Source organism: Nylanderia fulva, unplaced genomic scaffold, assembly GCF_048542155.1.
Source record: "Nylanderia fulva isolate GAGA-0341 unplaced genomic scaffold, ASM4854215v1 Scaffold80, whole genome shotgun sequence".
In the NCBI taxonomy this organism is placed as follows: domain Eukaryota; kingdom Metazoa; phylum Arthropoda; class Insecta; order Hymenoptera; family Formicidae; genus Nylanderia; species Nylanderia fulva.
This window is the reverse complement of record NW_028190917.1, coordinates 275440-299632: the sequence shown is the minus strand read 5'-3', so window position 1 is coordinate 299632 and position 24193 is coordinate 275440. Positions and strand designations below refer to the sequence as shown.

At 29.0% G+C, this 24193-nt stretch overlaps 2 protein-coding genes across 6 annotated transcripts in view; one reads left to right on the top strand and one right to left on the bottom strand.

Annotated features, from left to right (window-relative positions):
- The window catches only part of DNAlig3 (DNA ligase 3), a 77192-nt gene that overhangs the window by 52120 nt on the left and 879 nt on the right, over positions 1–24193 (top strand). For 3 of the 5 annotated variants that reach the window (XM_085489348.1, XM_085489347.1, XM_085489351.1), the window contains exon 20: positions 1865–2545. In XM_085489348.1, the coding sequence (XP_085345474.1) occupies positions 1865–2008 (144 nt within the window). In that variant the 3' untranslated portion in view covers positions 2009–2545. Of the gene's footprint in view, positions 1–1864; positions 2546–3597; positions 5584–24193 lie in introns of those variants that run through there. The other 2 variants (XM_085489349.1, XM_085489350.1) reach the window with 2 other exon arrangements.
- LOC114931644 (allatostatin C) lies at positions 4016–22676 on the bottom strand. Its single transcript, XM_029303772.2, has 3 exons — positions 22619–22676; positions 14053–14179; positions 4016–6647 (listed from the first exon to the last, which is right to left on the bottom strand). Exons 2-3 carry the CDS (start codon positions 14170–14172, stop codon positions 6483–6485), a joined length of 285 nt encoding a protein of 94 aa, XP_029159605.1. The 5' UTR covers positions 14173–14179; positions 22619–22676; the 3' UTR covers positions 4016–6482.

The following is a 24193-nucleotide window of genomic DNA, read 5'->3' as shown; positions in this document are numbered from 1 at the left end:
TCTATCTCAAGCTGGTGACTCTATCCTTGTCGACGATCCTGTTGAATCCCTATACGCGGTATCCCGGCGTCGAGGAAAGAACGTGAAGATTCAACGCACACGAGAGAGGCTATAACCGGATTAACCGCAGTTAATACCGCGGCCATTACTGTCTCCCGCCGCGGCGTTTAGCACTTTCCGTTATCCTGGAAGCAGGCTGCCACAGGCCGATTAATCGTCAGCATCAATTACCGGTCGCCGCCGATCCTCCCCGTTCATTTTCCACGTTACCGTGACGGTTATGGAAAATATATTTGCATATCGCGAAGAGGAGGCAGGGAGGAGATTGCGTCATCGAGGAATGACACCCCCGCGATTTTTTTTTTCATTATCGAGAAAGAGAGATATCTAACAACCGGGATACTTACATCACCGGTTGCGATATCTGATTTATGATTAAAGATTGATTTCTTTTCTTCATGTTCTTATGAACGTAAGAGTCGCGACAGCAAATTAATTCTCTCTGATCAATCTTATATACATATGATATAAAAGATTGATTTATACTATAATTGATTAATTAAAAAAATACTATATATAGTAATATATGTATAGTAGTATATACTATATACATATATAGTAGTAGATATATAAATATAATATAGTATATTGTAAAGTATTTTATATAATTATTATTATATATATATATATATATATATATATACATATATATATATGTAATGTGATATGTATAGTATATTATAGTATATTGTATATAATATATTATACATATCATATTACATATATATATATATAATATTATATAAAATACTTTACAATATACTATATTATATTTATATGATATCTACTACTATATATAGTATATACTACTATATATACATATATTGCTATATATATATATATATAAATATAATATAGTATATTGTAAAGTATTTTATATAATATATTATATATGTATATATGTAATATGATATGTATAGTATATTATATATAATATTATAGTATTATTATTATATATATATATTATATATAATATTGTATATTATATATTATATTATAGTATTATTATTATATATATATATAGTATATTATAGAGTATATTGTATATAATATTATACATATTATATATAATATATTGTATATATAATTTATTATATATAATATAATATATATATATTATATAATATTTATACAATTTTATGGATAATAAGATAGTTTATGTTTAAGCTAATTTGTTCTGATATTAACATAAAAAAATTAGAAGAGAAAACAAATAAATTTCTCGGACAAGTAAATTATAATGAAACTTTATTAAAAGTGACGCCGTATATTTTTATATAAAAATGTATACCATCTATGTATAAATTAAATGTACATACATATACTATTTTTTATAAAAAAATTACACGTTAATAAACTGTAAAATATCGCAGAGCTCGTCGCATTTGTAACGGTGCTCCTTATATAATAAAATGTCATACTTTCGCGGAAAAACTGTCTTATGTACAGTTAATTAAAAATTAAAGTTGTAATATCTGACGGAGGATAAAAAACAGAACGCAGTGTCAAATTAAATATCTGTATCGAGTAACGAGCAGCAATATTTGTATTCTCGATTACCAAAGCCGCGCGTGTAAAGTAAATTATTTTATTATAAATAATATATAATTTGTCATTTTATTTTAATCATTTATTAGAAATATATTTTATAATAAAGCAAAAATGTGTTGTTATAAATGCAATATCTAATTTATATTATTTTATTATAATATATGTATATGCATATATGTATATTTAATATAAAAATTTATTTATTATTGTTAACACAAATAAGAAGACTGTTAAATGTTTTTTTTTGTTTCAGGATTTCGCCGATTTTCCGAGGACCGTCAGGCATGTGAACGTGTCCTGGCTGGAGGAGTCTGCGACGCGGTCCACGAAGCAGGACGAGATCTGGCACGCGGTGCGACTGGCCGGTGATTATTGTGATTGTTCCTGCGCGCATTGACAGGTACGCAGCGGGTGTATTATTACACGGAAAAATATTTTCCTGGAAGTGCGAGGTACGAGGAATCGTTCTTGAAAAAAATAAATAAAAAGAAAGACATTCTAAAATTATCCTGAGGATGCTCGAATGTGTTGAAACATCTATGTATCCTTTCCCTCAATAAAATTAATTTCGCAAATGGATTGACATCGACGTTGTAGAATGACGTAATTAAATATATATACGACTTACAAATTGCGGCGAATCAAAACGAAACAACGCAGTCGCCTTTATATTATTTTGAAGCCTAAGGCTATTTTATTTGTGTAAATCATTTTAATTAATTAAACTAGAAATGCGTATGAATTTACACGGATATATATATATCGAGATGTCAGAGTTCTTGAGTCTTCCAGAGATTAATATTTAATTAAGAGATTATAAGGCGAAATATTATATATCAGATATATCACTGATCGACTCATGTATGTATTAATATTTCTATGTTGTTTTTATTTATAATATCAAAAGAAATATTTTTAATTTTTAATCGCATATTATCACGCGTATATTTATAATTATATTTTCGATGTTTTTTGGATTATTTTTTCAATCTCTTTTTTTTAATCCGAATAAAATCAGTGATTTATTTATTTTTATTTTAACGTATGGATTAATAATTGAATATATATATATAAAATAGTCAATTTTATGTGAGTAAAACATTTTAAATATTTATTTAAACGCTCTCTCTTTTTTTTTATAAAGGATTAAATTATATTTTAAAATATTTAAATTGGATTTAAAAGTTATTATATTTTCGTAAAAATTTTAATTTCTTTATTATAAAAATATGAATTATATATTCTTTATTATTAATGATATAATTAATAAATCTAAGAAAATCAACATTATTTTAGTTTTCCAATCAATTCGAATTCTACAAACAGTCGACAAATTTAATTCTCTAATCCGCAAATGCTTTAATCTAAAACTCGTTTATTTATTTATTTAATTTATAAGAGATAATAAAATTGTCGTCATATAATAAAGTCGTCGCAATCTAATAAATGCGTGTCGCGTCATCGTATTCATAATTATATAATCATGTTTTCGCGAGTTTAAATGAGTGCCATGAGTAAATGTGTGAAACAGCAACAATATTGAACGAGAGAGAGAGAGAAAGAATAAAAAAGGTCCGAAAGTGCAAGCAACCTTATGGGGTGAGCATAATTTAGAAATTATTCATTTCTTATTATTCGTAATTAATTGTTCGTCCCCGATAACCGTCCAAATTATTAAATTAATACGTAACACAAATGCATGGAAAATTTTCCAGATTTATTTTGTAATATTTAAAATGTTCTTGTATTTAACTGATATGATTTTCATTGAATTGAATTTTCGATTTTGATCAAATTGAATTATATAGATTCTTACACAGAGATAAAATATTTAAATAACAATTAAATAAAGTGTACTTAAGGATTGTTGATTGTTTGCTTTTATATAATAATTTTTTACATTTTTGTCATTATTTTTCAAAAATTAAAAAAAAAACTTTCGATCATTTGCCTTCTATTTAAATTGTATATATTTTAATTTTGCAGATTAACATCGTGATTGTATACACAACTTTGGTAGGAGTGAGTGAATAATAAATTATCTTTTAAATCCGTATATATGAAAATATATATATGCTGTGTCTGAAAAAAATGGAGATAAAAATTCGCTCGCGCCAAAAGCGCGAATAAAATGATAAATAAAATTATCTCCGAGAGAGAAATGTATTTCTTAATGGGTTAAAGATGAAGAAATTATATAAATAAGAGAGAGAGAGAGAGGAGTGACCGTATTTTTCGATTAAACGGATTAAACCTGAAGCTAATCCCCTAAAGTGGTATTTCGACGATTAAACACTGAAAAAGAAACGCAGAAGCATAATTGAATTCACGCGTCGGACATCGATATATATCGCTATCGACGGATCTCGGAAGAGGAAAGGAAGGAGAAATATTTTATATATAATTGAGGGGCCAATTACACAACAAGTTTAATCATTCACAGAACGTGGGTGACATATACAGGACGGGATATACATCGACGAGACAGGCAAATGAAATTACGCATATCAATTAAACATGTATTTATATATGTATATATATATCGAACAGCGCGCTAGAAGGTCGGGCTTTCATGATACTAGAAGAGAGAGAGAGAGAGAGAGAGAGAGAGAGAGAGAGAGAGAGAGAGAGAGAGGAGAGAGAGAGGAGAGAGAGAGTTTACAACAGTACCAGAAAGGAAGAATTGGACTTGGCACGTGTCCTCTGCGGAATATCCTCTGATATGTATTCGATTGTACATCGTTACCCTTTGCATTCGCTCGCGAGTCTCCGTCTATCATTATGATTTACAGAAATTTACAGAAATTCAGTTATTATTATAAATTAAAATATTATTAGCAAGTATATTTAATTTTGATGTCACTTTGACGTTTAGTGACTTCACTATCCAAATATAGAACAGAAAATCAAAATAATATTATTTTGACGTCATTGATCAAATTTGGAGTTCAAATTTGATCAATGACGTCAAAATGATATTATTTTGATTTTCTGTTCTCCTTGGGTATTATTTACTATCTTTTTCATGCGCTTTTATCTCTTTTTCTTCGTAATTTTGACGTCATAGATGTCAAAATGACGTCTAATGACGTCACTCGACGTCAAAATTACGTATGCTTCCCAACCCAAGTAGAACAGAAAATCAAAATGATATTATTTTGATTTTCTGTTCTACTTGGGTTGTTATATCTGGGGAAGGACGAGACCCAAGGAGAACAGAAGATTAAAATGATGTCAATTTGACGTCATATTGACTAAATATTGACAAAAGAAATGACAAATTTAGTCAATATGACGTCAAATTGACATCATTTTGACTTTTCAGTTCTCCTTGAGGAGTGACGTTTTTAGACGTCAAAATGACGTCATTTTGACGTTTAATGACGTCACTATTATTTATAATTTTTTCATGCGCTTTTATCTCTTTTTCCTCGAAAGGGAAGTGCGTCGATGCAAAGGGCGCGAAAACAAACCGACGGGGGTGACTTTCTTCGCAGCTACTTTGTTCCTGAAAGCTCTAAGTCGGGCAACTTGTGGAGGAAGATGAGGAAAGGAGTCTTCTCTTTTCTTTGTCTTTATCTCGCGTACACATCGCCATAACAGCCGGGGAAAGTTCCGGAAGACGCGAGAGAGAGAGTGAGAGAGAGACTTCCGTATAATCGCTTGTTTTAGTCGGAAGGAGGGCGTCGACTTTGACTTCCGCTTGTGCGGTTTATTCTCTTGCGAATTAATAATAACGCGGTTGCTTCGAATTAGAACGAAGAGAGACACGTGGTGAGTTCGTAAAGAGCTGCCGAGAGTTGCTGAAGAGTCGAGAAAGAGAATTTGTACGCGAAGATTAGGTGTTGTTTTATCTTCAAACTATAATTAATTAATTCTTTCTCACTCTCCGACCTGTAAATATTATTTCGATAAATATTTTTTGTATCGTTTTATTATTCTCCAGATAGCAAAAATGGTCAATTTACATCATTTTGACGGCAAAATAATGCATTTTGATGTCAAATTGCATTATTTTAACATTAAAATGGTATCATAATAATTACTGCGGCCATCTGGGATTTTATGTATAAATATCTCGAATTATTTTATCTGATAAATTAGGAGAAATTCGTATTTAATGTTTTGCGCATTTTAATAACGCTAAATCATAATGTTATTATATATTAATTGATGTAAATTAACACTATTAATTAAATTAATATCACAAAATAACTATTGTGTTTTAAGACTCACAAAATAATTATATATGTTTTAAGACTCTTGGATTCTCGCCGCGGCCATGTTGGATTGTGACGTCAGAGGCGAGAAAGCACACACGCTGAAAATTCTTAGATGCCATTTTTAAATGAAAAGATATTTCGATGAAATATTTTTAAAATACTTGGAAAATTATTCTTTCCCTTTGACAGTCAATCAATATTACAGTCATTTTACGGCTATTGATTGATTATAAAATCCCAAGTAGCAAACTGACATCATTAAACGTAAAAATGACGTCAGTTTGCTACTTTAAAGCCATCTGAAGAATTTTTTCATCGAAATATCATTTTATTCCTCAAAATGACAATCTAACAATTTTTGGCGCGCGCTTTCTCGCCTCTGACGTTACAATTCCAAGATGGTCGGCGAGGAACCGGGAACCTTAACGCATTAAATATTAAAAAATAGCATGTAACTCTTTCTTTTTAATTATAATACTTTTAATTTATATTTAGAAGCCTCTTTCCGGAATCTCCTTCGCGTTCCTAAGCTTTCCGACCTTAATATACATGTATATATATGTATATATATATATATATATATGTATATGTACGAGAGCTTCCCTTGCGCGCGTCTCTCACTCTTTTCCATCCCTATATACATCCTGCTTATTTACCGAAGCAGGACACGGCGTTGAAGGCGCACTGCTTCCAGTAGCTACGTTTACGCTGTAAATCGCCGATGTCCAGCTGACTGCGGAGGCGCTTCACGATCTGCTTGGTGAACAGGTAATTTATCAGGGCTGTCTCGATGCTGCCGTCGTCGTCTATCAACTGGAACAATTACACGATGTCGTTGATTACCTTCTTCTTTTTTTTTACTTCGTTTCGAGGGAGGAAAAATTACCATGCTTTCTCGGACAAACGATGATCGAATTGTATTTCTATTTTTTGTTTCGGAAATAAAGAAAATTTGCAAAAAAAATTGTAAAATTTATAATAAATTAAATTACGATAAATACAATTTTATTATAATGTGTAGAAATATTGTTTATAATGTAAAATGTGAAAGATATTATAATAAAACTGTATGAATAATAAATTGGAAATTGCCTGTAATTTTTAACAAAATTATAATTGTTGGTATGTAGCTTTTTAATTAAATCTATTATAAATTTAATTAAATCGAGAGTTGCGACTCTACCGGAATGACGAAATTTTAAAAGTTTGTACATATTTTTCGTTTCGGGAATGTAAAGAAAATGTGCAAAAAAAGTATTGTAAAATTTATAATAAATATCAGTTTATTATAATGTGTAGAAATATTTATAATATAAAATGTGAAAAATATATAAATTTCTAATATTATAATAAAATAAATTTATGAATAACAAATTAGAAATAGAATTTTTAACAAAATCAAAATTGATGGGGTGTAGCTTTTTAATTAAATTTATATCTAACTAAAGCGAGAAATGGACTGTTGAGAGGCAGGCGCAGTTAGTGAAGCGCGGATTCTTTCTTTTAATAGGAATCTATTAATTAATTCTGTAAATTTACGTTTCGATCTCTTGATTGTGCTGTCATCAGTAAATAAATCGCAAGCTAAATTTAATTAATTAATAAATTCTCGTTAGAAGAAAAGAATCTGCGCTTCGTTAACCGCGCCTGATTCTTAATAGCCCATTTCCTGTTCTTTTATACATTTAAATTTTAATAAAATTTAATAAAATATTTTATTAAATTAATAAAATATTTTTAATTTCTAATATTAAATATTATATATAAATATTTGTATTAAAATATAAAATTAAAATAATAAAATATTTATAATTTTAATAACTGTTACAAATAAGTATTTTTAATATCATAGATTTACTAATTACATCATAGAAATTCTTAGAAAATATTTAAGATTATTTTGATAAAAACAATATTCTGATGAAAAACAATTTTCTCTGTTTTCAAAGATTTAAATAGAAGAAATAATGCGAAATATAATCATATATAATTGAAATCGACTTGAATTATGTATACACTGAAAAAAATTGTTAACTTGATTAAATTGTTCAATTATAAATCACTATTTTGTTAATTGAACATATATTAGTATGTAAGTTAAATATATACGTTTTATTAAATTTAATATGTTATATTAAATTTAAATATTTCTATATGTTTAATTAACAAAACTATTTAATTGAACGATTTAGTCAAGTTAACAAATTTTTTTCAGTGTACTGTTAATTTTTTAAATGTTGATTTTAAGAAATATAATTATTCTTCGCCTCGATGAAAAGTGAGAAACATTACAATTTGATTTTAGTTTCTAAATATATATGCAAATATATTTAATGTCAATTATATATATTTCATATATGCATATATATTTTTTTATATATTTCGCCCCAAAAATAGTACAACCATAATCCACATAATCTTTAACATATTTTAATTATATCATGGTACTTTAAAAATCTTTAGAGAGAGAAACACCATACAAAAATAACAAAAAATTTTGCAATAGTACACTTTTATTCATTGATGCCATCGAAAATGATAATTGTAGCGTAACTTGCAATAAATAATAAATATTCGGTTTTGTCGCGTGTCGCGATCCATCGTCAATTTCGACGAAAGAATGTGCGTTCTTGCGAAATCCGATTAATCTCGATTAATGGCCCGATAATAAAAAGCGAGAAACACTCGCAACGCATTATTGAACCGGGGGAGAACGCGCTTTTTCGTCAGTATCGGAGGGTGCAAATGCAATCTGCGTGTCTGTTCGAAAATCTCGATTGACATATTTATTTATTTATTTCAGTTTCTCCTGCTCGCTACACGAAAAAAAATAATGCAACCCTCGTCCATCAGTCAAATATAATATATATTATATATAAAATGCCAGCGCATACAAATATACGCATAAATTCGTCTGATTGGAGAATCAATCCTGGTATTTCGTCTTTTGTGAAAGAATTTTTGAAATTTTTTTAGTTTGGATGCATAAAGATGTTGGCATTTTTACCTCAGATAGTATGCATACGTCACTTTGACGTTTAACGTCACTTTGACGTTTAATGACGTCACTTTGCTACTTGGGACGATTTCGCCAATAATTGTGGCAACCAGAATCTTGAAAACAATAATTATGATTATATTGATTGTTATGAATTTAACTGACGAATCAAGCAATATTTTTGCGGGGAATTTAATTCCGACGAGAAAAATCGCGCAATAACTGATGCGAATGGATTAAAAGTACGGGATTTAACATATGTTTAGGTAACATTTATTTATGTACATGTGATGTAATATTTTTATTTCATTTTGCAAGAATTATGCTCCTGGAAAATATTATATTTTAATGTTACAAGTGTCTGAATTTTTCCTACGAGTATCTAGATTCTCTTTACTGAATTAAGAAAATTGCGTTTTACTTTTAAGTATTATATGTTTTATAATTCTTTTATATACGTATAAAACAAAAAAGATAAGTTTCTATGAGTTATTAAATCGAGAAATGAGATATTTTATAAAATTTTTATTTAAACAAACAGTGTTTATTTTTGTTACAAGATATAAATATTTTAATAACATTTTTCAAATCAAGATGAAATATTGCGTATACGTATTAAAAGAGAAAAACGATAATTGCGTTTTTTATTCGCAATGCATATCTGTATGATGATTAAGATTCGGTTTTCGATAAAATTATTTAAAATAAAAATAGACATTTTTTTTATTTTTTGCCTATTGTATTTTTATTTTTTCACAAAGAAAGAAGGATACTATTTGTTTAAATAAAATTTTTACACGATGTTAAAATACATTTATTCAATTTATTAGACTTCTATATTTAACTATTTCTTTCTACATAAAATTTAATAATATTAGAAAATGTTATATATAAAATATTAAAAAATTCTGTTTAATTAATATCCAGAATTATTATTTTTACGCATCAAAAAGACCCTTTATTTGATGTTATAATTGTCTTTCTGAAAATTTTATCGTGGAAATATACTTCCCGACTATAATAAAAACATATCGAAAACGCGTGTTTCCGGTTCCCTTTAAACGAGTCGTGAATGAAATCCCAAAGGTAAATTGTAAAGCGTTATAAGGGCAAACTCTTCATGATTTCGTTTGGGAAATCTTTTCGAGAAATATTTCTTTCTTTCTTTTTTCTCGTCTATCTTTTACAGGGGTAGTGTAAAAAAGTATATATATATATATATTCGGTTTACATTTGAAACGTCCCTCTTTTGATATATTATTATAGCTAATTGTGTAATTTTTTTCTTGATATTTCTTAATATATTTATCTTAATCTTTTAATGTTCCATTTATTAATATCACATATTTTACCGGTCTTTCAATTTCTCTTTACACTATGACATTTCTCTCTTATCTAAGTAAGAGATTTACGGAGATCTTTGATTCTTATATACATTTTGTGATATTTTGTATCTCGCTTTTCTAAAACGCATACCTTATTCGTTTCCTCAAAGGAATCTTCTTTTTCAAGATTTACACATCCCAGATCGCGAAATATTACATAAATGTCGCTTTGTGATCACGCGTGATTTCGTACGAGATATCTCCTTTCAAGAGAACTTTTTTCTCTCTCTTTTGCTTTATCTTGTCTTCTTTAACATGTAAAAGCAGCGAGTTGTAATTTCAAGTGTTTATTGCGAAATTTGATCACGTAACAGATCATTTGGAAACACATTCTCTGAAGTTAAATTTTCAAAAACCGTGCAAACTTAATATTAATTTGCATATTTTATGCTTACAAAAAAATGAAATGATTATTAGCTACAAATTAAAACAAAATATATGTTTATTTTTTTAGTATAAATTATAATTTATTTTAAATAGAATATTTAGAAATGGGGTATCTTCTCAAGTAGCAACCTGACGTTATTTTGACGTTTTGACATTTGACGACGTCATTTTGACATTTTGACGTTTTGACGTTTGATGACGTCATTTTGACATTTGATGACATTTCGATGTCATTTTGATATTTTGACATTTAATGACGTCATTTTGATGTTTTGACGTTTGATGACAATTTCCTGGATTTTGTTTCCTTTTTTTTAATGTACAACTATTTCAAACTTTCTAAAATATCTTGTAAAGTTTCACTCTCTCTTATTTATCTATTTTTATTGTGATTATATTTTCCCCCACGGAATTTTTTTTATTAGTTGAAATTAAGAAGCTGAAGATCGGATTATCGATTCATTTATTGGCTCTTTCGCTGTTCTTTGCCCTGTTCCAAGATGTTGATTTGTATTTACGACTCGATTCAGTGTTGCAACTTACTGTAATAAAAAGAACTCCCGTTTTCGAAAGACTTCGAACGAAACTTCGATTCTCCAGTCTTGCTATATGCTTACTCGATGAATTATATTTTTCTGCATTATACTTTTCTATTCTCTACAGAAATAAAAAAAAAAAAACAGAATTTCCGTCGACGATAAAGCGAGATGGACGTAATCGATTGTGTAATATATATATCGAAACGGGAAACAGGTACAACTTTTTTTCTTTCAATCTTTGGTGTAACGTGAATCTAAATTACGGCCGAGCGAGTTATTGCTCTTTTTTTTAAATAAAGGGAATCGCTTTCCCGATAGATCGTTTTTTTTTCCGATCCGACGAAGGTTAAACGAAGCTTCGTCTCATTTGCAATTCAGGAAGAAGCGCGGTTACGTAACGTACGATGCAATTTCTCGGAACTTTATTCCATCTGGCTGATGGAAAAGTGTAGCATCAACATCTTCAACAAAGCTTCCGCCTCCTCTTTCCGTTCAGTTACACATCGTCTCGTAACGATAAGGGAATTCATCCGAGAAACCCGACCTAACAAGCGTAAATATATATACATGTACATACGATATCGATTTGTGCCGAATAATAATTCTTCGCGTTTACATTTGCTCTTTGATTCACTCTCTATCGCGTATACGTGAGCTTTTTTATTTTATTTTTGCCTCGAAATGAAACTCTTAAATCAGGCGTAAACGTTTAGTTGTTTTCTTATGTGTTTTTTCGTTATTTTTCTTTCTTAACTTTTCCCTCTTTTGAAGCGCAGTCACGTGAAAAATTTTAGTATATATTGCTCTCGTAAAAAAAAAAAAAACCTGCTAACGTTTCTCGTCTTTAACGAGACATCGTCAAACGTTCCACAATTTATTTTTGATATATATTAACAATGTGTTATGCTTTTGTGTCGAGCGACTCTTGTTATGAAGAGCATGAATTTTAGGAGAGTTTTATAAAAATTTATTTCGATACACTACTTTCTCAGGTAGCAAATTGACGTCATCAAACGTCAAAATGTCAAAATGTCAAAATGATGTCATCAAACGTTAAAATGACGTCATTAGATGTCAAAACGACAAAATGACACCATTAAACGTCAAAACGTCATCAAACGTCAAAACGTCAAAGTGACGTCATCAAACGTCCAAACGTCAAAATGACGTCATCAAACGTCAAACGTCAAAATGACGTCAGCTTGCTACTTGGGTTCTTGAACTCATCAGGATATCTCATAATTTGAGATTAATATATCATCGAATAAATCGATGAGGAAAAATGTCGATGGGACATCATTTACCGCAACCTTTCAATTTTCAACGTCGTACATCTTCATAAAATAAAGTTTTAAATTAAAATTCTATCAAAGTTGAAAGTTTAATTGAAATTAATTAATGAACATATATATATATATATATAGTTTACCCGTTTATATTTGTTTCTGTCTTTCTTTCCACTTGGAAATTATATCGATCCCTCGACATAATTTATCACGGAAGGAAGAATCTATTTCAGGATCGAGCGTTAAAATTAACTCGTAGGATAATTAAATCTTTAATAGAACTTTTGAGAGAAGGAAGATGTAAATGTCGGGGAATTTTTCGCGAATTTCGAAGAAAATTTCGCGCTCGAGAGAATCTCCGCGATCGATCTCTCGCTGTTCGGTTGCAAATAAACGATGGAGAAGACGTTTTTGACAGCTGACTGTCAACGGTCAATCAATCTTTCGAAAAAAAATGTAGGTGAATCCTGATTTTTCGCATATGATTTTCCCGACGTTTATCGAAACGAGATTTTTTTCTCGTAAGAGAAATTTTTTACGAGTGTTAAATCGTCGCCTGAAATAATTTCAGGAATGATTTCTTCGCAGAAAAAATGTCAAATGCAGGTTTTGCGAATTTGAAAAAATTCTCGCAATTTTAAAGAAATTTATATTATAAAATCCCTCTTTCCAAGTAGTAAGCTGACGTCATTAAACGTTATAAACGTCATAATGACGTCATTTCACATAAAAAACGTACGCTTCAAGGAGATTATAAAATCAGGAATATATTTTTGTTAAAAACAAGTGTTCGTCACTGAATGATTTTTTATTACTGAAAAAATGTTAATTTTATTAAATTGTTCAACTAAATATTATTTGGTTAATTGAACACATAGAAATATTTAAATTAAATATAACATGTTAAATTTAGAATACAAAACGTATATCTTTGTCTTAAATACTAATATATGTTAAATTAGCAAAATAGTAATTCAGTCGAATGATTTAGTCAATAAGTTAACATTTTATTTTTCAGTGTAGAAAAGTGGATGAAGTTAATGAGTGGCTTGAAGAAGAAAAATTGAGCGACTTAAGAGAAGTGTTCACGAGTAAAGAACGCGCAACATAATCTAATTTAATGCTTTAGCATCCAGGTTTTATGCCTCAATATGTACTATGCTTTTTTTTACGATTCTTCTTTGCCTATAAACTGTAAACTAATGTTCTTTGTTAATGTAAAAAAACCTATTTCATCTACATTTTTATAAATTAGGAATATCTGACAATTTAGAGGATTCCCCTCTTAAGAAGGTAAAAAAATTCCTTGGCTGTTTTAGAATTTCAGAATATTCTAATAAGTGGCGAGAAATTCTTAAAATAAGAATATGATTTTTTCACTGAATCTCTCAATTATGACGAAATCGAGGGAAAAAGTCTAAAATCCGGAGCAATCTCAAATGTCATACGGATTCGCCGATTTACTCTCGAAAGGTTCTCTGGTTACTTCGAAAGCTTCTTTTATCGACCTTTCGGTTCGCGAAACTTTATGTCCAAGACGATCTCTCAAACGGAATTTCGCGCACAGAGTATTTCTATAAATAAAACGTTGTGTTTTATATATAAAACGCCGATTTTACTTACGTCCACGGTGTTCAGCAGTCTGTCCTTGTCTTTGTCGGTCGTCGGCATCCCGGCTGACCAGTCTGCCAAAACGAGAAGCACCAGAGCCAGTGCGGCTGCGTTTCGTACCGACGACATCATCGCAAATCTGAAAGCGAGAGTGAAAAGGGTCGAAAAAATTACGAATTTGGTCCAAAATCATATTTTACGACAGATTTTTGGGACAAAGATTTCGTCTCCTTCGAATTAAAAGAGTACCAATAAGTATAGCAAACTGACGTCATTAAACGTCAAAATGACACCATTTTGATGTCAAGTGACGTCATTAAACGTCATAATAACGTCATTAAATGTCATAATAACGTCATTAAACGTCAATGACATCATTAAATGTCAAAATGATGTCATTTGACATTTGATGACGTTTAATGACGTCAGTTATTGGGAAATATTTCATCAAAATAAAGAACTCTTGAACGTAGGAGACTGCTTTTGTTAACATTAGATTTAGAGAATCAGTGTTGAAACTTTTTATTTCAAATAATAACTCAACTGGACATGTCGATTTATTTCATCAATGCAATATTTAGCCATAAAAATCGAGGCAAAAATTATTTTAAATAAATGTATATATATATATATTTGCCTCGATTTTTATGGCTAAATATTGCATTGATGAAATAAATCGACATGTCCAGTTGAGTGCTTCTACTAAGGGATGCTAAAATTCAGCTGTTAAAAATAAAGAAAAAAAAGGATCGGTTTTTTGCAATAATATAAAAGGGACTCACGTGACATAAAATAATTTACATATATATATATGTAAATTATTTTATGTCACGTGAGTCCCTTTTATATTATTGCAAAAAACCGATCCTTTTTTTTCTTTATTTTTAACAGCTGAATTTTAACATCCCTTAGTATTCCTAAATCCTGGGAATTATAGAATGTCATCTTTTAAAAATGGCTTCTAGGTTTTAGTGTAAGGATGTTAAGGATAAAATTTAGCTATTAAAAAGGTCGCTTTTTTGCAAAAAAATGGGTTACTTATTAACAAAAAATGCTCAACTCTACATTTTTTTAACTTATAGTACTTTCGAAAAATAAAAAAAATATTTCCTTGAGTTCACATCGCGAATTTTGTCTCGTCGAAAGTGGAGAGACGTTGGAAATAATTTTATTTCATCGAGAATCGATGGGAATCGCGGCAATCTTGACGTCCCGACGAAACATTCGATTAGAAGACGATGTTTTTACGTGTTTGCGTTCTTTTTTTATTTTTTTAGTATCTTGTGTACCTTCACGCGTTGAAAAGACACGTCGAGAATTGATGTAGACGATTCGGCGTCCCGATAACTAATGGACCCACTAATGGTTCGCACAATTAAGTTTGGCGTACTCCTTCTTTCCTCCTCTCTTGCACGTGGCCAATCTTTTTTATCTCTTCGCATTCTGTACATTTTATCGCGCGATAACGCGCAATCATTTAACGGCCTATCTCTTTTTATTATTTTTGCGGAGCGAAGATGTAATAAATATCGAATTTCTTATTAAGAAGAGATTTCTTCTCGGAAAGAGATTTGCGAAAGTTATTGAAATATGTTTCTGATAAGAAGAAAAGTGAGAACGCGTGTATTTAAATAATGCGAGTATTCGTCAAGTTAAGTTTATCAACTTTTTTAATCAAAAAATCATTTTTGCACATCGTGACAGATTATCGAAATAAGTATTGTAAGAAATTTCTTTTCTCATGTGTGATTTTATATGTTATGTGTATATAATTACGGCAGTCTTTTATTTAATTTATTTTTATTTTTATTTAACTTATTTTTATTTAATTTATTTTTATTTTTATTTATTTTATAATAAATGCTGATTATGGAAGATATATAAGATATTTGGGTAATTCCACATCAAATCGGACAAAAATCGACTTCCTATTTTTTAAAACAAACAAAACTTTTTTTTACATAAAATATACATAAAATAAGGAAATACGTATTTTTGCATTTGTCCGAAATATTTTTTTTGCAGAAGTTATAAATAATACAATTTTTGTGAAAAATGAAGAAGTTGTCAACTTTAAAAATTAATATCTGTGATTATATTTGTTGTAGAGATATTTTCAAAAGCATTTTAAAAGCTAAGAAGACAATCTTTATTATCAAATTAGTTTAAGTTCCAAAGAATTATTAATTTTAATTGTTTTAATTAATTAAAGTATTTAATAATTTTTTTCAACAAAAAATACACTTTTTAAAATTTTCAAAAAAATACTATTTTATTCTCCATTTTATTCTGAAAGTGTATATATTTTTTATTTTATGGAGAATCGATGCATTTTATTTCTTTTGTAAATTTTTAATAAAGTAGATGCTATGTCGCGCCGGCATGTTTTGACATGTTAATTTCTTCTCTCCTACTTTTTATTTCTTTCGTTGTTTTTCAATATTGCTAATCGTGGATTAATTTTTACGAAATATGAAAAAAATCGCGATAATATTCGAATAATGTATACAAAAATTGATATAATTATCTAAATCCTCCTCGAAAAAATTTTGCTTATCAGGTATCTTCTTTTTTCTTCTGCTTTATTATCTTCCTTTTTTACTAGCATCTGTTGTTTCTTTCTCTTTATCAGTATATCTTCCTTTTTCTTCTTCTTTACAAATATCTTCTATAGATTTATCAGCATTTATTAGACACTTATAAATTAAATAAAAATAAAAATAAATTAATAAATTCAATTAAATTAAATTACAATTATTCATCAATGAATAAAGTAAATAAAATAGTCATATTATATGTACATATACAATAATATTTATATGAATTTTTATTTATTCCACACATCTACAATTAATGACACTGATAATTGCACGAGAGGATGCAATTTAAGCGGCAAAGTACTACTAGACATACGTTTATATCTTGGTCTCGGTGTGTAGCCGATATACAAAGCCGCGGGCAAAACCCGCTTTGGTAAGCGAATTATCTCGATGACCTTTTCTAATTAATGAATTAGATTCGCGCGAAACCGCAACGCGCGTCCGCTGTCACCCATATATTGTGTGCGCTTTGCGTACGCAATATATATATATATATATATATGTGTGTGTGTGTGTGTGTGTGTGTGTGTGTGTGTGTGTGTGTGTGTGTGTGTATATGTATTTCTGCGACCGCAACAAATGTATCCGATGCGCGGCCAATAATCGCGCAATCGTCGATTGTCTCTCGCAATTAGCGAATTGCGTAACGAAACCGCGGGTGGCCGAGCCTCGTCCGGGCTTCGTTTTTTCCATCCAACCCCCTTGATCCCTTCCAACCCCTTGTGCGTGTATTTATATCCCGCAGATTCTTTATATGCTCCTCTTTCTCTCTTTTTCGTTGTAAGTTTTTTTATTTTATTTTTGGGGACGAGAGGAATCTCGATAATTAAAGTTCGTAGATTTGTAATTAATTTTCATGTAAGAATTTTCGAGGGTTAATTTTTTCATTTATTACACTTTGCGTCCGGATTTATCAACCAACTCTGAAGAATTAATCCGACAATTGAGTTTGCGAGAGTGAAAGTTTCAGCGTGATTTTTTTCCAATTTCGTGGAAATTAATTCTCGACTTGCGACGTTGAAAAATGACGAAAGAAATTGCAAAGAATATTCTTCAGATGGTGAAAAAATTATACATTGTATATACTATAATTACGAAACAATATGTTGTACGCTGAAAAAAATTGTTAACTTGACTAAATCTTTCTAAATTACTATTTTGTTATAATTGAACATATATTAGAATATATATTAGAACATATATTATTTAAATAAAAAATTAGTCACGTTTTGTTAGATTTAATTTAAATTATTTTTACATGTTCAATTAATAAAATATTTAATTAAAAGGTTCAGTTAAATTAACAATATTTTTCAGTGTATACAATTATTATTAGTATTAAAATAAATAATAAATAATTATAAAAAATATAAAAAATTATAAATAATTATAAAAATAATTATAAACAATTATAAATAATTACAAATTAAAGTTTAGGAATTAAAACGAACGCACGACGGTAGTAGAAGTAGAAAGGGATTTTTATGATCGGACATGGCTGTCTTGTGATAACTTAATATTTATAATTTGGGAAGATTCAATTAAAATTGTAATTGTGTTAATCCAGTGATTTTCGAGACCGAAAATAACGAGACGATTCTGTTGCAGGATAAAATCGCAAATATATCGCGAGAATCTCTTGAGCGCTCGAAGTAAAAGTTTCTTTTTTTTTAAGTTTGCGAGACGGGAAACGGAATGTTCGAGAGAGTACGAAGAAGAAATTTCAAGAATTTCTATCAGAAATTTTTAAACACACTTCAGAATTCCGTAGAAGAAAAAAAAAGATTGGAATTTTTACACTTTTTAAATTGATCTCAAAATCATCACTTTGCATTTATCCTCGAAATATATCGTAATTGTCATCTATTGTTGTATTTACTTTTTATTGGATTGGAAATTAATACGAATTAATGTAACGACTATAATTAGATTAGTTTATGCCGAATAATTAGATTAGAAATGCCGAAAGGCTCTTCTACAAAAGTGAAACATTTACTCAATTAATAGAGTATATAAGTGAATTAATCCAAATAGTTCAAACACACTTTGTCCACCCTTCGATTTTTTTCTCTCCTCACATCCTTTCTCGAAAAATATTATATTTTATAACTATTTAAATAACAATTAACAATAAAAAAACCGCATATGTCGCATTAATTTTAAATGTAGTTAATTATAAAGATTTATTGTAAGAATTATAAAGAAAATTAATTTAATTTTTCGATTTTAATCATATATGTTATTTTTTACAATAATTCCGGATAAATATAACTGAAATTTTAATTTAATCTTTCCGAATTGTAAGTATTGAATTATCACAAAATCATCATGTCCGATCAATAAAAGTTCCATTCTACTGTCGTGCGTACATTTTAATTCATAAACTTTAATTTATAATAACTTTATTATATATTTGTTATTATTTATATTTTATTACATTAATTTATGAAAGATGTATTTTGTGAGGGACAAAGTATATCAATGAAAAAAAATATATACAAATCAATTTTAAAGATAATTATACAAGAGACTGCAGTTCAAAATTCACTACTCATACGTTTTAATATACATATAAATACAGTGTATTTTTTATAGTATTGTTTTTAATACATACAATATAAAAATACATTATATATATATATATATATATATATATATTATGTATATTAAAATGTGTATGAGTAGTAAATTTTGTCGCTTATAATAAATTGTATACATTGTTTTGTAATTATATATAATATATATTATAAATAAATATTATATATATTATATATTATAAATATATCTATATGTGTGTGTGTAAAATATTTACTAAAATATTTATTAAAATTTTTGTATCCATTTTCTATCTATTAATTTACCTATATTTAATTTATATTCACTTACGTTTCTTTTTACACAGAAAATAAGGAAGTAATTAGAGGAGGCGCACCGCACTACCGTATTGCGTAAAGCAAAACGGGCTCTAGTGAAAGAAGATCCAATTTGTCCCCGTCCGACTCGAACGGACGTCAAATTATATGGTTTAGTTTGCGAATTAGGTCGGGAAAATCGTGCGGGAATTCGGCAAGTTTGCACCACCAGGTTATTTATCGTCCCTCGTAGGGTCAATAAAGAGACACGAGGAAGTATCCTTTTTATTGAATTTTGATTCCCTTCCTCTCTATAAGAGAGCTGTTATTCTTCATGTTGTCGGAAGCGACAATGCGATTTTATTAAGTCTCTTCCGCGTCCCGACACGTATTCGTGCACGTATATATTTGTTTTGTTTCGATTTACGAGTTTATTTACGAATAATTAACCCGCATTCCCCGCCATTTATTCGCCACATCACGCCGTTATTTCAATCGATCGGATTTAATCACCTAATTTATATACAAAGCGCAACGTATGCGCGCGTTTTCCGCTTTATACAAATTTATACTCTCTATCTATTCGAATCCCCCTCGCATTACTTCGAAAAGAATCACCTCTTGCGTTTTGCGTAGAAAATTTTTGTTTATACCCAAGGAGAACAGAAGGTCAAAATGATGTCAATTTGACGTCATATTGACTAAATATTGACAAAAAAAAATAACAAATTGGGTAATAATCTCCCCAAAGAGAGACAAAAAAAAACAATTTCTTTCCAATTTGTCCGTGAAACACTATTATTATAGAAACAGTGTCCGATTTGTTATTTATTTTCATTTACTCTCATTTACTTTTATCTACTCACATTTATTGTCATTTACTGTCAAATAACAGTATGTAAATGACACTAAATTAAATTTGACAGTAAAGGTAAATAGATCAGAGTAAATGAAAGATATGGCACTAATTTGTATTATTTGTAATATTGGCAAATGATAGTAAATGACACTATAAATTAAATTTGACAGTTAATGACACTAAATTAAATTTAACATATATGTTATTATATAGCAGTAAATGACAGTAAATGTGAGTAGATTAATGAGAGTAACTGATTATGAGAGTAAATGAAAGCTGGAACTAATTTGTAATACTGTCAAATGACAGTAAATGACACTAAATTAAATTTGACAGTTAATGACACTAAATTAAATTTAACAGTAAATGTGAGTAAAAATAAATGAGAGTAACTGATTATGAGAGTAAATGAAAGATGGAACGAATTTGTATCATTTGTAATACTGTTAAATGACAGTAAATGACACTAAATTAAATTTGACAGTAAATGACAGTAAATGTGAGTAGATAAGAGTAAATGGGAGTAACTGATTATGAGAGTAAATGAAAGATTGAACTAATTTGTATTATTTGTAATAGGGGAGACCGGGGACAAAAGTAACATTTTTGCATTTTAAGTCAGTTATCAATTGCCTTTAGAGATACATCAGAAATGATTATATTTTAAGATATTCTATTTATTGGTGTGTTATTATACCTATATTTTATTTTCAAATGATAGGTATTTGAAAAGCTACTTTAACTTTCCACAAGTGTTTATTTATTTTTACTTTATCCTGGAGGTCTAGAACGAAAGTAACACAGTATAAAAATAGAAGCATTAGTTTTTATTTTAGAATATAAAATAAAAATACGATTATTTATTAAATATTAAATAATTTTTATTATAAAAATCAAACAATAAAACAATTATTATCTTTTTTGAAAAACTTAAATGTTTTTTATTAGCAATCAAATAATTATAATTAAAATCACAACAATTTTATAACTTTTTAACTTTAAATAAATTTACTTACTTATACAAAAAAGATCAAGATATCGATACCTGCTCCAAATTACAGTTTTATTTAAGAATATTCTGTGGTGCAAACACTATGTTACTTTTGTCCCTGGAGACATTTTTTGAAATAAAAGCATTACAATCTAAAAACGACGCAAGACTTAACGAAATCAATTACAGAAATTTATAAATACATTTTAGAAGAATACACCAGCAAATAATTACATCGATATATACACTTTAATTAGACACAGAGACAAGAAAACTAAAATAAGAAATATTTTCGTGAGTAGTGTATATATATAAATTCCGATCCTGCATGTGCAACCAGGGCGATCATTCTATACGACGACTAGTTGAGAGGAAAGAGGATCGGAATATACTGGCTCACTGTCCGAATACAAATTATTCAACACGTTGTGTAGGCTAGTAGAAGGCTTGTTACTTTCATAACGTTGTTACTTTTGTCCCCGGTCTCCTCTACTATCAAATGACAGTAAATGATACTAAATAAAATTTGCCAGTAACTGATAGTAAATGTGAGTAGATAAGAGTAAATGAGAATAAATGAGAATAACTATGAGAATAAACTGATTATGAGAGTAAATGAAAGAAGGAACTCATTTGACAGTAAATGATACTAAATTACTTCCATTTTTTATTTATTCTCACAATTAATTACTCTCATTTACTCTTGTCTACTCACATCTACTGTCATTAATTGTTAAATGAGAGTAAATTATAATAAATTAGTTCTATCTTTCATTTATTTTCATAATCAATTACTCTCAGTTATACTCTCACTTACTCTTGTCTACTCACATTTACCGTCATTAACTATTATTTAATAGTTAATGCACTATTATTTAATAGTTAATGACGGTATTATTTAATAGTTTTTAAGTTCTAGTTTAGAACTATTATTTAATAGTTAATGCACTATTATTTAATAGTTAATGACGGTAAATGTGAGTAGACAAGAGTACACCAGCAATGACAATAAATGACACTAAATAGTTCCATCTTTGATTTACTGATGAATCAATTACTCTTATTTACTCACACTCTTCTTTCACTTTCCTTTACTACATTTATTTTCCTATTCGTATTACTCAACAAAAGACTTCAAATAAAAATTATATATCCATATAGGTATCGTATATATAAAATATATACAATAACAAAATTAAATAATCAATTGTGTTTTTACGCGCGCGGAAAATGACGGGACTGGAGGGTCGAAGAATTGGAGAACGCGATCTTATACCTCTCTCTCTGTCTCTGTATCGTGCAGGCCTGGTGTTCCGGAAGCGGGAGTTCGCGACACTTGTGACTTTTGCCGAGCGAGGAAAGCACTTGTCGGATCCCTGGGGGTTTGGTGGCGTCGTCTCTCCCGATGTCTCCGCGACAGAGTGACCGCGCTTTGGTGCACGCGACCACTTTATACTCTCGCCGGCTGCGGTGGTACGGGCGGAAACCCACCCTCTTCTCTCTCTCTCGCGGAAGGAACCCACCAGGTCGCCCGCTTTCTCTCTCTCTATCTCTCTCTCACCCCCTTCTTTATAGTCGATAGTCTCGCCGCGTGTGCGTATAGGGGTACCGCGTTTACCCTTTGCTCTTTTAGAATTTTCGGAGCAGTAACTTGTTACTTACGGCTCAATTTTGGATTCTGACATGTTATTGCTCATCGACGAATTCAACACTTTTTATTTCGAAGAGATCCTTAAGAGGTTTCTTCCATTTGATAAATATATTTATATGTAGCTACGGCAAGAGAATTTTTTTCCGTATGCAAATTTTATCAGTTTGGTAATAAGAAAATTGTCATGCTGCACATTTTAAGATGTGTATAAAATATTACATATGTTACTTTTTGGTATCTTTTCCATTTAAATCACTTAAAGAAACATACATTTTTTAAACATAGTTTTTAATATATTTTAAAATTATTTAAATTTTAGTATATTTTTTAGGATTATTAAAATTAAAATTAATCAAATATATTTTATAATTTATCGTGATATTAATATTTTTTATTATGGTAAAAATATTAGAGAACCCCTTTTATAAAATTCTTCCAATACGATATTGTCCCACGATTTTCAAAATCAATTCTAAGAGAAAATTTTCTCTGTGTAGAGCATTTAATTTTTTTATAATAAATATATAAGGTGTGTTGAAAAATTAGAAATAAATTTTGAAGTAAAATGGAAGACTTCGAAATAAACTTGTTAATATTTTCCTGTACGATGTTTTGTTTCAATATTAGTTTAATACCACAGGAAATAGGAGTTTTTATGACTTGAACAGTAAATCAGCATATAAGCGAAAAAATTGAATTGAATCTTAATCTCGAACAAAACACGGAACAAATATTAGTATATGTATAAAAATGATTCTTTCTTTTTGCAATAAATACTGACAAATTATTCCATTAACTTTTCAATCAACAAAAGGCGACAAACTCAAAAGGTCACAAATTTTTATTTCATATCATGTGTTAAAACAAAACTAGAAGAAAATTGATTTTTGAAGCTTTCTTTTTTTTTCAAAGTTTGTTGGTCTATTAAATAGCCTGTATAGTATAAATCAAATGCATTGTATATGATTTTAGGTACATATAATACAGGGTAATAAAAAATGTAATAAAAAAGTGTTCTCTACTTTAAAGGTGGATGGTGAGTAATGGACATTGAAAGATGAAAAAAGTTTCTATCAACGTAGATCTACGAATGACCTCCCATCGAGTTATGGACATTATAATTTTTGAGTTTAAATTTATTGTTAAATTATTAAATAAATGAATAAACAATGCAATGCTTTGATATATATATATATATAT